Source organism: Leopardus geoffroyi, chromosome A2, assembly GCF_018350155.1.
Source record: "Leopardus geoffroyi isolate Oge1 chromosome A2, O.geoffroyi_Oge1_pat1.0, whole genome shotgun sequence".
Taxonomy (NCBI): Eukaryota; Metazoa; Chordata; class Mammalia; order Carnivora; family Felidae; genus Leopardus; species Leopardus geoffroyi.
In genome coordinates, this window is record NC_059331.1 from 168411304 (window position 1) to 168424127 (window position 12824).

The following is a 12824-nucleotide window of genomic DNA, read 5'->3' on the forward strand; positions in this document are numbered from 1 at the left end:
CCCCGTGTTGGGACGTGCATTTTTGTGCACTCATCCCAGCACTCGGTCTCGTCGCCCTCACCTGGGAAACGGGGCTGACGTCGGCTCCCCCCTCACGGGGTCTGAGCAGCGGCTGCTGTGTGAATGTTCAGTGATGCCCATTCCTGCCTCGTACTCCGAGGGCGAAGGAAATCACACTGCAGATTCACCTTCAACGTGGGCGGAGATGTATTTTTAAGAGACCATCCAGCACCGTTTTCCTGAATTCGGTTTTCTATTCCTTCGGTCGTAATGGGGACAGCACCAAGCCAACTTTCCCTCCGTGTCCCCGCTCCCTGTGCACCAGTCCCCAGCTTTCCAGCCTGTACAAAACGGCACTGAGGCTGGGGTAGACGCGTCCTGGCCGCTCCTTGCACACTCTCGCGTGTGTGCGTCCTCTGTTACACCTGCTTCACGGAGGCACCTGTGTCCTGGGGACTCTGGGGACAGTGACCTGTTCTTGGCACCTACTGCGCAGCCATGCTCCAGCTTCCGAGAGCAAACGTGATATGGAAAGGGTCCTTTTTAACAGCTAAGTTCAAAGGCGATGCCTTCCCTCACAGCGTCTCCCCTGTCTCTCCTCACACGTTCAAGACACGGTGATGTTTACAGTAGTTCTCTGACTTCCCAGGTCACTTGTTTTTCAGAGCCCTGCACGTAGCCCTGAGGGCACACCGCCCTGCTCCCCTGCAGACACTCAGAAGCCCGCCAGGCTCCTCCCTTCCTGTCTCCCTCCTCCCGGATGCCCCTTCCTTCTGCGAATATCACGAATATCACCGCGCCCTGACTGGCCACCCGGCCAGCCGTGGCTCAAGCTTGTGGGACCCAGACCCAGCACCGCCTCCCTCGGCGCCACAAAGCCTGGGGTCCACAGACGGGCCTCCCAGGACCCCTTTCTTGAGCCGACCCTTCGGTGCCCCAGCAGGGCAGTTCTGATGCCCCTGGTCTGAGCAGGAAGACCAGCTCGTTGGGTGGAGTGTTTATTTCTAGAGTTCTCTTCCTATGGCTTCCAGGCAGGAGATCACAGCGCCTTGCACAGGCAGCCCTGGATGCTACAGCAGAAAGTGACCAGGAGACCAAGAGGGGACTCCTTCCCCAGCTGAGCCTGAGTCCCCCAGGCGAGCCTCACCCTAGGCCGACTTGCTTCCCAGGCGAGCCCCGCCCTCACGTGGGCCCCGCCCTCAGCTGGCCCCGCCCCCAGGCGAGCCCCGCCCCCAGGTCCGCTGCTCCTGAAGGTGCTCTGACGCGAGGATCCACATTTGGCTTGACTTCCCGTGGCACTTACGCCTTCAAACGTGCGTCCCATCCTTTGCTGAAGAAAACGTTCCGATTTTGCACACTGGCCGCAGGTTGTAGTGACGAGTATGCTCTCCAGATAACCTGGCCCTTCTTACCTTGTGGGGGTGCTCCTTGCTCCCACCTTGTGCAAACGTAAACAGCCCTGCTGTGGATTCCATTCTACCCGTAAGGCAGAATGTCACAACTGCCTGAGGTGCGGGGAGCAGCAGAATATCGGAACGGTTGGCTCCTGGGATTTGCCTGGACCCTGCATAATTTATCTGATGGTCTTTGAATCCTTCGCGTGTAGTTCAGGAAGATCATCGTGTAGCTGTCTGATAAACACTGAAGTTTCCTTACGGAGGGTCGAGTTGACTGATCACCGCAGAATTATCTTTCTTGTAGGCTTAATGAGTTAGAAGGTCAGGCGTTCCGGCGCCTTCCTGAGGTTCTGACACACGCAGGTTTCTACAGGTTGTGCTTGGGAGGGGGAGGGCCATTTGTGAACCAATAATGGAGCTCCAGTTACTGTTGGCCATGACTCTGGTCCAGCCAGACTGTGCTCCGTGGCCTTCCCCATTCCCTACAAGAACGGACTACGGTTTCAGCGCCTAAAAGAGGAATCATTTTACCTGCTTTTAGTGAGTGAGAAGTTTTGTAAAAATGCTAAGTGGTTCACTTATGCCAATGGCCCCAGGCCTCTGGGCTCTGCACAGGGGAAGTGCTTGGGATGAAGATAAGTGTGTGTGTGTGTGGGGAGGAACGATGACACAGGGCCTGAACCCATGTGTCAAGCTGGGTCAAGGCAGAAGGAAGGACGACACAGGGCCTGAACCCACGTGTCAAGCCGGGTCAAAGGACAGTCAGGACTCCTGCATGAGGCAGCAAGTGCTGAGAGCCCCATGCACAAGCAGGTGGACTGAGCACAGACCGTGTTTCCACCAAGGGTCAGGACGTGAGAGGAAAGGCTGGGCAGGAACCAGGAGCGGGGATGTGGGAGGGGCGGCTGGCTACCGGAGCCCCTCCCAGGAGGCGGGTCGTCGTGGAAGAAGGTTCTGGTTAGGAAGGGGAAGGGACCTCCCCAGTTACCCAACTGCAGTTCCTTGATCTTGGACGTCCAACCCCCAGGATCCTGGGAGACACATTTCTGTTGTTATGGCCCCCAGTTTGCGGTATTTTGTTGTGGCAGCCGGAGCGGACCAAGCTGCCGGCTTTCTGGGGGTCTCACCAGCCTATATTATCGATGAACAGACAAGGAAACTTTCCGCAAAATTAAGTGTTTAAAGACAGCCAACACAACTTTCGGGGCCCGTCCCACGCTGACACTGGGGACGTAGACCAGACCACGAAAACCACTGCCCTGATCTGGGGGTGTGTCGGCCGCCGCACAGGGCTCTGCTTCTCATTGCCCGAATCTGAATCCGGGAGGAGAACAATGGCTAGCGGCTTAGGGCGTCAGCTCTACAAGCAGGAAACAGGAGGCGGCGGCCCACCTTCAGAAGAAAGCCATTACGTAAGAGGGGCTGAATCAGGAACAGTTCGCGTAGACTCAGACACAGCCTCTCCGCGCACTGGCCTCGAGGACGACAGACACTCGGTTTGGGAAGAGACAGGACAGGGACAGATCCGTCCCCCGACACACAGGAGGGAGGGTCCCACGGTGGGGGCTTCCGCTCCAGGGTCTCCAGAGCTGGGCTCTGAGCCCCCGCCTCTGCCCCCAGGCACTTTTAATCAGAAGCAGGAGGGGAGGGACATTTGTCTACCCAAGCCAGACGCTGGTCTGGACGACAGCAGTGCACACAGTAGGCACCCACTGAAAGCAAGACAACCAGCATGGAATCCCGACTAGGTGTGTGGGGGGCACGCGGTCTAGGCAGAAGACTGGGAAGACCCCGGCATCCGCACATCCTCATCCTGCCCTAAACGAGGAGGACTGACTGGGTCAGCGGAGCCCGGACATCCTGGGTCTTCGTCTCCGGCTGGCCAGCTGCCCGACACGGTCAGGTTTGTTGCTGACGGTTCTGAAGCGGCCGGGTGTGTGACGGATGGGACGCAGGGGCGTCGTAAGCCCCGCCCTCCCCGCCCCCACTCGCTCCCCTCCTTGCGGACGTGGGCACGGCCCTTCCCGACAGCACGGACGGTGGGCCTTACCAGGACCATGTGGCCGGTGGAGATGTCCATGTGGGGCTGCACCGGCTCCTCCGACCAGGATGACGTGCTGCTCCGGGCGGAAGGGCTGGGCATCGGCCCGTCGCTGAACTGGGACGAGACGCTGTTGATGCGGGTCGTGTGCGGGCCCTCCGGGCGCTCCGACGTGCGCGTGGCCATGCGCTGCCGGCACAGCTCCTGGGGGACGGTGAGGGCAGGTTAGTGTGGCCTCCCCCCCCCCCCCCCCACCGAGCCCTGCCCGACCCGAGAGCCGAGGGGCACGTGGGGCTCTCCCCTGCAGCCATGCACACGCACACACAGATCACACACACGGATGCGCACGCCCGGCCACACACGCACAGACACATAAATACTCAATACGCAGACATGTACACAGACAGATACACACATATAGGTGGGTACACATGCCCACAAGACACAGATACACACACAGATTCAGGCAAAAGGGCCCCTGGACCGAGCCCGCGGCGACACTGGACCACCCGCGGAACCATGCCACGTGCAGGCTGAGCCAGGCGTCTTTCTTTCCTCCTCAGAAGATGGGTCACAGAGGCAGAGAAGGGTGTGAACTGTGCTCTCAGCTTGGTACCATGGTCAGGCGTTGGGGGGAACCGCCTCTGTGTGGTTCTTCCCGTTTTTCCCCAAACGATGCCCAAACGGATAAGAGCCCCCACAGGAGGTAATAAACGAAATCACACACGAAAAGGGAAGTACGCGGTTCACGGAAAAGGGTTTGCTTCCTTGACCAGACCCCCAAAGACAGAGTTTCCAGATCTAAAGGAAAATCTCGGCACAACGGCCAAACGGAGCTTCTGTCTGGCCACCGCAGGGTCCTCGCCATCGCCACGCGAGGCAGACACAGCGCTCAGAGACGGGGGCGCCTGGTGGAGTCGCTCGCTAGCTGCTGGCTGTCATCGGACAGTCGGCCGGGACGCCCCCCACTTCTCACTAGCAAAATGACCGTGCAAGGGCTCTGGCGTCATGATCTCACGAATTCCATCCTTTGCTCCCTGAAAATATCACTGTCACTTGAGCCATCAAATAAAATGATATCGAGAGAAAGTCTGTAAGGGAATCTGAGCCCAAGAGGGGAATTAAACACGCATTCACGGGACAAGATGCCGGGGAGCTGCAGGGCTCCCGCGTGCTCCTCCCTTCCCGGTGCTGGTGCCCAGCCGTCCCTACCAGCCCCACGCACCAGGGCAGTGGCTGATGCCCACAGAACGCTCACACGTTTTCCTGAACCTTCCACGTGGCTGCCATCTCCCTCAGTGTTGGAGAGCTTCAGAAGGCCGCCGCCACCGCAGAGAAGAGACCTCTCTGGGCACAGCTCCCCGGGGGAGGCACGGCACATGGGCCCGGAGCTGGGTGGCCGCACCGCTGGGACAGGTGCGCTGAGGGGAGCCCCACGGGCCACACCGCACGAGCCCTCTGCCGGCCAGAGCCGTGGGTCTCGGGGAGCAGGGCCGTGGGGGTCCCGAGGAGCGGGGGTAACGTCAGGCACGAGGCCACCGTGAGGACAGCAGAAGGATGGCAGGGGAGCCACTGTGCGTCCCCTGCGTCTGCCCACACGTGGTTTTTACACGATGAGTCTGTTTAAAAACCCAGCCAGATTTTCTCACAATCTTGAAAACAAACAAACAAGCCCCAGACACAACGGGTTATTTTAATAAGGTAGATGGTGTCAGTAACCCCTTCTTTCCCGTGGGTGAAGTTCACCTGCAAGAGTGAGCGGGACGTCCGACCGAACCTCAAGGCCACGCCACCGTAGGCCAGGAGGGCGCCAAACACTCCTCCAGGAAGGAGCGGCCCTGGGGAGGAAGGTTCGCGATGGCTGCGGTTTGGTCACTAAGAGACAAACGTCACAGCAGCTAGGTGACCCCCCAGGACTGTGTGGGGATCGGGGACGACCACTCTCTCTCTCTGCTCGAGGGAGACCGCGCAACCTCGGGCGGACGGGCACATCACGCGAGGTCTCCGGCGCGAGTGTTTCCACTTTAAAAACGGAAGTGTTCATCTTGTTACCGTGAGAGGCCCGTGCGGCGGCCGCCGGAGAAAGTCTTTGGTCATTCCTCAGCAGGTGGTGCAGATGTCAGTGCCACAGAAACGAACGGTCCCAAGGGCCCAGCGAGTTCAAAGGTATTTCTAAAGAAACCGCAGAATTTTGGAGTCGGAAGAGGCAGCAGATCGCGGGTGAGACCTCCTCTCTTGGCAGGCGACTCCGCGGCTGGCTGGAGGCTCCGGGGGGCCGCTGGGGGCTGCGACCTGGGCCCAGCTCGCTGCAGCGCTACTCAGTGCTGGCGCTCCTTGTAGGTCTTTCTTGAAAACAACGCGATTCTCACAGGCAGAGGGAAGGCTCCAAGAAGAGGTGGTCCCAGCCTGCGTCCCAGGGCAGTGCACATCTGCCCTCCGGGCACCTTGGTTGGACAGTGGTCACCCCAAGAGCGAGGGAGCGGCTCTGGCTGGACCTGGGGGGGGGGGCACCACCTGGGGGGCCCACTGCCAGGTTGGCGGGGGAGTGCCGGGGGCCCAGGCTGCTCCCATCACATTCTGTAGATACAGGTGAAGACATAGGCCACCTGCTCTGATGGGACTTTGATTTTGAACTGACCGCTGTCCAGTTTCTGTATGATGAACCGAGCCAGCCGCTAAGACCACGCGCCTCTGGTGGCAGGGGAGGGGAGGGTCACGTCGGAAGTGGGTTCTTGGGTTTGAAGCCACCGCACACCCGAGGGCCTTGAGGCCTCCACTCCGTGGGGGCCCATCTGACCCTGACGGGCTGACAGGTGGCTGTGGGGGCCCGTCTGACCTTGACCTGGGATGACGGGCGGCCGCAGGCAGCTGTGCTCCCCTTGCGCCCCCAGCCGGGGTGGGACAGACACCAGGAGAGTTCGCCCTTGGGACGCAAACAGCCGGGTGTTCGGCGCTGTCTCGGGAGGGATTCCACCTGGAATCCAGGGCCCAGGAAACGGCTTCTCCAGAGGAATGGAGACCCGGGCTGTAACGTGTGTTGACCCGTGATTCTTCTCCTCGGGCTCCAAGAAATCGCTCCCCCGTTCACAGCACCTGAGCGACAATGTCTACTTCCCGTCCTCGCCTCAGCACTCACTGGCTGTGTGACCTCAGGCAAACCGCCTAGCCTCCCCGTGTCCCACTTTCCTCACCTGTGAAACCAACCTCATGGTTCTAGTGGGGACTCGACGAGGTCTCATGCTCAGAACCAGCCTTCAGCACGGCCTGGCACATTATTAGCTATTAGTATTTATCCAGCATCTGGCGGTCCACACGTGCCGTTCCTAGAGGCCGGGAATGACCGCTGAGTACGACGAGCCGGGCCCTGACCTCCCCGTGCCCATGGTCCGGCCCAGAGCCGTTGGGTGTTTCGGGGAATGGGAGCCACCGGGCAGGGGCCTCCCCGGTGAGATGCTCCAGATCTGACGGCACCTTTCGCCGGGCCTTGTGAGGGAAAGCGCAGGCCCAGAGGGGCTAACGCTTCCAAGCGGACAGAGCCCCCGGCAGGACAGAGGGGAAAAGTCGGAAAGATGGCCCTGGCCCGAAGCTCTCCGGCGGCGTTCTGCAGGTACGTGCATTTCGAACCTTCGATGTGCCTGCCGCCACCGGCGTTCTGCCTCGGAAGCAAGCGGTGCGAGGCTGGGCGGTCTGTGCCGGCAGAGACGCCAGTCAGAGGCCGAGGTCCCGAGGGAAGCCGCCATTCACCTGCGGCCACCTTCACCTCTCCTTCACCTCTCGTCACACCGCCCCGCAAGCCCATCGTTGCTGAGACGCGGGCGTCGTGACTGAGGTTCTCACGGGACCCACCCAGGGGCCGGCTGTTGCAGACGCATCCCCGGGGTTTGCGCGGTGGCTTCTGCCGGGCTGGGGTCCGAGCTCTGCCCTGGGAAGGACGCGGCCGCCAGGGGCCGATGCTCCCTGTGCCACTCCTATGACCTTGGCAAACCGCTAACCTTCTCCCGCCGCATCTTCCTACCGTGAGACCCGGGAAAGCACCACATGCTGGCCCCCCCCCCCCCCCCGCCCCGTCACAGGGCTGCCGCGTGTGCATCACGGTAACAGAGGGTGGGCACACACCCGGCGAGGGCCCTGGGACAGCGTGCCGCACGTGGTCCATGGACTGCGAGGGGCGAGCCCCAGCCTCTGGCGCTCCCCGCGGTGCCCGTCTGTTTGAACCGTTGGGTCGGATGGACACGCCCACCAGGAGGGGACACAGGTCAGGCTGTTCCGGAACCCCGACTGTGAGCCCCCACAGGTGCAAACCGTGTCCCCCTCTCCCCCTGCTGCCAGGTCAGCTCCATGCGGTCCCAGGAAGCTCCGGATGCCCCCCGGGAGGCTTCTCTGCCCACGGGAGAACTCTCCGGGGGACTCACCGTGTGCCCGTCTAATTAGTGCTTTAGGTTGCTTATGGCTTGAAAATTAATAATAGAAATGCTGTATTCTGCCCAGACTCTACTCTTACCTTATTTTATAATATTTTTATTTTTGAGAGAGAGAGAGAGGGAGAGAGAGAAAGGGTGGAGGAGAGGCAGAGAGGGAGGGAGAGCGAGAATCCCAAGCAGGCTCTGCGCTGTCAGCACGGAGCCTGATGCGGGGCTCGATCCCGTGAACCGTGGGAGATCGTGACCTGAGCCAAGATCGAGTTGGACGCTCAACTGACTAAGTCACCCAGGAGCCCCTCCTTACTGTTACTTTAAAACCCAAATTTCCTAAGGGCGCCTGAGCTTCTCTTTAAGACACAAGATGCGGACTATGACCTGACTCACGTGATGTGGCCGGGGCCAGGCCCAGGACCCCCAGCAGTGTACACAGCAAGCTCTCCGCACAGCCGTCTGGCCCCCACGCCCTCCCCAGACCGGCCTCTGAGTGACACTGTTCACCTGAAGGTCTCATCTACACCAAGAAGGGTGATCCAGGTGACACAGAGGCCCGTGGAGGCGTGAGCCCCCGACCCCTGAGGCAGCGGTCCAGCCGTGGGCATGGGGGGTGGGGGGGGGGGGCACAAGCCTTTATTTAAAATGTACCGTGAGGTTGACCGCACTAGTTTCCGCTACACGGAGCCGGGTCAGACCAGAGCACTTCCCGGCTGTTAGCGGCCTCCGTTTACTCTCAGACTCATGTGGGGCCCGCGTAGGACAAACAGACACTCAGACAAACACCAGTCACAGGAACACTCCGTGAGTACCGTTCTACTGAGGGTAAAATACAGGCCTGGGGCTGTCTGTGGGGGGCACCGTCCGCGCCCAGGGTGCCAACGATGCCCAGGGCAGGCTGCAGGCGCGCTCCGGAAGCAGCCGGGGGCCCGGCCCAATGTGGCTCTGATGTCTCTCATTTACGACCTGGCAAGTTCCCCGGGTCAGGCTGCGGAGGCCACAAAAGGGAAGCGGGCAGAGACGCAGGCTCATGGACGACGTCGGCAACAGTGCAAACTCCGCGATGTCACGATACCTTCGCCCTCCGGAACGCGGCACCCACTCAGGGACCCGGGCATTCCTGCGCCCAGCACGGCCCTGCCCTGAGCACAGGAGGTGTTTCTCCCAAACGCGTCTTCGCTGGAAAAGGTTGTGCCGCGCCTTCCAGACCCTTCGTCAGAAAGTAAAACCCTCACGATGTTTAAGATCCAGACCCACTCCACTTCGGGTTTTAAATTACCACTTTAATGAACACGATCCTGGGTGTTCGTCTCGACCACCGTGAGTTTATAAGACAATTACAGTCTTCCTGGAGGAGTTCATGTGATTCAGCGGCCAAGAGGCAGTGAATTATGAAGGAAAAAGAAGGGCAGGTCTAATCAAATGAATCTCTTGGTCATAGACCCACACGTGGGGCCACCCAGCAGGTCATCACATGACTCCCTCCAGACGGCTCCTTACTCGGCCGTCCTCGGCCCGCTCACGCCGCCCAGCGCCGTGTGCCCGCGACCCGGGCCTGCCCAGAGCTGCGTCCTCTGCACGCGTGGTGTGCACCCTCTCGACCCAGACGGCTCCCTGAAGGTCCACGGATCACCCCCGGGAGCTTCACCAAGTCTGTTTTCTTTTCTCATCCGATGCCTACTTTTTAGCAGAGAAGAAAACGCCAATGCCAGCGTGAGTTAAAGACTTGTCTTCCGGGGAGCAAAGGGGGAAGTCACTCATTCGGGACCGCGATGCTCCGCATTTTCAGGACATCCACCTCTGGAGAGGGGTCCTTCCGGAGAGATCTACTCAGTCGGCATATCTGCCCTGTACCTCCTTAGCAGTCTGCCCTCCGAACCTAGGCGTGCGGAACGTTCTCAGGGAAAACAGATGTAAACCAGTTCACCTTCCTGAGGGGAAGGAGGCCCACGGTAGTGAGAAGACAACAGACACGGCTTCGCAGGTGATCTCCACAGTGGTCGCTGTAGATGGGCAGTGGGCCTCTGCCCTTGGGAAGCACGACACTAGACCACCAGTGTCGCAGGGGAAGTCCCACGGCAGAAAGACAAACCCATCGGCGCTGGAGAACACGGGCCCGGGGCGAACGAACCCCAGTGTGCCGTCGCAACCGGGGGCCGACGGCAAGGTCCACGGGCCCGGATCACCGCAGCCTGAATCTGGGGTAACGACAGGGCAGCACAGAGCTGGCAGGGCTGACGGAGGGAGCACGCGGACGAGGCACTGGCACGGACCGGACGCGGGGCCACACGGCTCCCTGCAGAGGCCCCTTCTCGGGGGGGCAGAGGAGGTCAGGACACCAGGTCAGGCCCCCAACGCCACCCCGGCCGGACCACGGCACCACGGGCCACGTGGAACCCAGTGTGACGACCGACCACCGTCTTTGGCAAGGGGCACCCTTGCCGGAGCAACCAGAGTAACGCGACTCCTAAAAAAGAAGAGCGTCTCAGTCCCCTGAATTTAAGCGCTCGATCCCAAAGTCAACACGAGAAGCCTGTGCCACACTGTTTAAAACATCCGAAAGGTTCCTGGTTTGTCAGGAAAGGCAGAGCACGAGGGCCCGCACCCCCGTGCTCACAAACTCTTCAGATTCAAAACCTCGGCGTCTGTGGCGTGGGGCTGTCCCCAGCGTGTCCTGAGCCCACAGACACAGTGTCGTGGGGTGGTCCCGCCACTCATGCGCACCCGAGGGCCCCCGGACCCCTCGAGCAGAGTCAGCACGGGGTTTGCTCGAGCCCAGAGAGCTCTACATGTCAGAGTGGATCCTTGGGGTGCAGGGTGCCGGCTGAGGAGTCCCTGGGGTGTAGGGTGCGGGCTGAGGAACAGGCCTACACGGCGCGGGCCGACCCCGCGGCCATCGCCTCCTGGCCGCTACCCTTGTAGCTGAGGCCCTGGGCTACCTCTGTAGAGCCTCAAACTGTTTTATACGTCTTTGTAACACAATTTGCAAGATAAGTTGAATAGGATTCTGGGGGCAGAAATCCATCCATACACATAACAATGCAAATGTCTCACTTCTCAAATCTTCATCTGATGGGGGAAAATTGCAGAGTGGGAATCACTCCGAGAGAAAGGACCTGTCATTCCCAAATCCCGCCGAAAGAAAGACCAAGACGACAAAGGCTTAAGAAAAACCTCTTTGGACCTTTCAAGGAACAATGGGAACAAAGCCTGAGTGTGTATACAGAAGACGGCCGGAGTCTTAGGGGTATTTGCAGAGCGGCATTTGTGGTAACAGGGCAGAACCGAGGAGGGGCGCACAAAGCCGCCGGGAAGGAGGGGCGTTCATTAGGGTGGGCCGCGGAGGGAGAGAGGCCAATTACCCCGGCCTGGATAAAACACTGAGAGAGCACGCTGAAAAGGGACCGGCCTCTCTGGGGAGGCGCCCGATCTCCAGCTCGGAGGGCACCGCAGACCCGACCAACAGCAAAAACAAGGCGCACAAAGCACCCCCAAGGCGGCCTCGCGGGGACGGCGGCGGCGGGGGGCGGGGGGGACGGGGCGGCTGCGAGCGGCCGGTTTCACCGGAAGGCCGCAGAGCCCGCGGGACAGGGAGGTCTTTATCGCAGACCCTCCGATCTGGAAGCAAAGCCAGGGAGAACCCGGGAGGGCAGGACGCACGGAGACAGGCCCCCCGCCTGCCGGGGGAGAACGGGAGGTTTTTGTTTCGTTTTTCATTTTGCTCTTTTTCTCCCCCAAATGAAGCACGTATGACTTTTGTAACGAGAAAAGCCAGAACAAGGTGTGTTTTAAAAGACGTCCAGCTCTCCACTCGATACGACGAAGCTAAGTGAAACGTTTAGAAAGTACGAGTGGGGAAGAGCACGGGAGGCAACATCCCAGGTTGTCAGCGCGGCTGTAATGCGTCACTAAGGAAAAACAGCACGTAAAGCAAGACCACGTCTCGTGGAGCCACCTCTGTCGTGGGCTGCTGGTCCATCATAAGGCCGGATGTGACCTAGGAGGAGCTGCCTAGGCCTACATTCTGGGCCAGCCAGGCCGCCCGCAGACACGGCAACGCCGGACCTGGTTTGTGAGAGCTGTTTTTACATAAATGTTCTCGCCATAAATGGCATATCTGATTAGCACTGCGGGGGAGAGAGACACGGGCACCGTGCTCCCCCCGACATCCCGGGGCCCCCTGAGCCCCCTTGCAGCTGCGGGGGGGACCGAGGGCCACGGCCGTCTCTGGGGGAGAACCGGAACCCCCTCCCCGCCCCCCCTCCGCAGAGTCAGAGCCAAGGCACATACCCCGTGGCCCTGTCCCTCGTCTCGGCCAGAGCCACACCGGTTCCCTGGATGGCGTGCCCGGTCCACAGCCCAGTCCACGTTACCTGGCGTGTGACACGTGGCTTGTCTTGGGGCACGGCCCCGCCCCCTCCGGCGGACTGCTCGGGGATTTCGATGGGGGAGGGGGCATCACGCACACAGCCCGTCACACCCCACGGGAGGGACGTTTCTCCAGGGCAGACCCTAGGTCGGGCCCCAGGACTTCTGCAGGGCATCACTGACCCCGACCTCTAACTGGAGAGCGGGGTCCCCGTCCCCCCACCCCCACCGCTGATGCTCACCCCGACCTCTGACCGGGCATCTGGGACCCCATCCCCCACCCCCACCACTGACGCTCACCCTGACCTCTGACCGGGCATCGGGGACCCCGTCCCCCCACCCCCACCGCTGACGCTCACCCTGACCTCTGACCGGGCATCGGGGACCCCGTCTTGGGCACGGCCCTGCCCCTTCCGGTGGACTGCTTGGGGATTTCGACGGGGGGGGGGGGGGTGGCCCATCACGCACACAGCCCGTCACACCCCATGGGAGGGATGTTTCTCCAGGGCAGACCCTAGGTCGGGCCCCAGGACTTCTGCAGGGCATCACTGACCCCGACCTCTGACCGGGCATCTGGGACCTCGTCCCCCCACCCCCACCGCTGAC

The 12824-nt window shown here is 60.9% G+C and overlaps 1 protein-coding gene across 5 annotated transcripts in view; it reads right to left on the reverse strand.

Annotated features, from left to right (window-relative positions):
* The window catches only part of PTPRN2 (protein tyrosine phosphatase receptor type N2), an 809741-nt gene that overhangs the window by 80704 nt on the left and 716213 nt on the right, over window positions 1-12824 (reverse strand). For 4 of the 5 annotated variants that reach the window (XM_045496335.1, XM_045496333.1, XM_045496336.1 and 1 more), the window contains one exon: window positions 3448-3642. The exons of the other annotated variant lie outside the window; for it this stretch is intronic. In XM_045496335.1, coding sequence (XP_045352291.1) covers window positions 3448-3642 — 195 coding nt within the window. The remainder of the gene's footprint in view (window positions 1-3447; window positions 3643-12824) is intronic. 5 annotated transcript variants of the gene reach the window in all.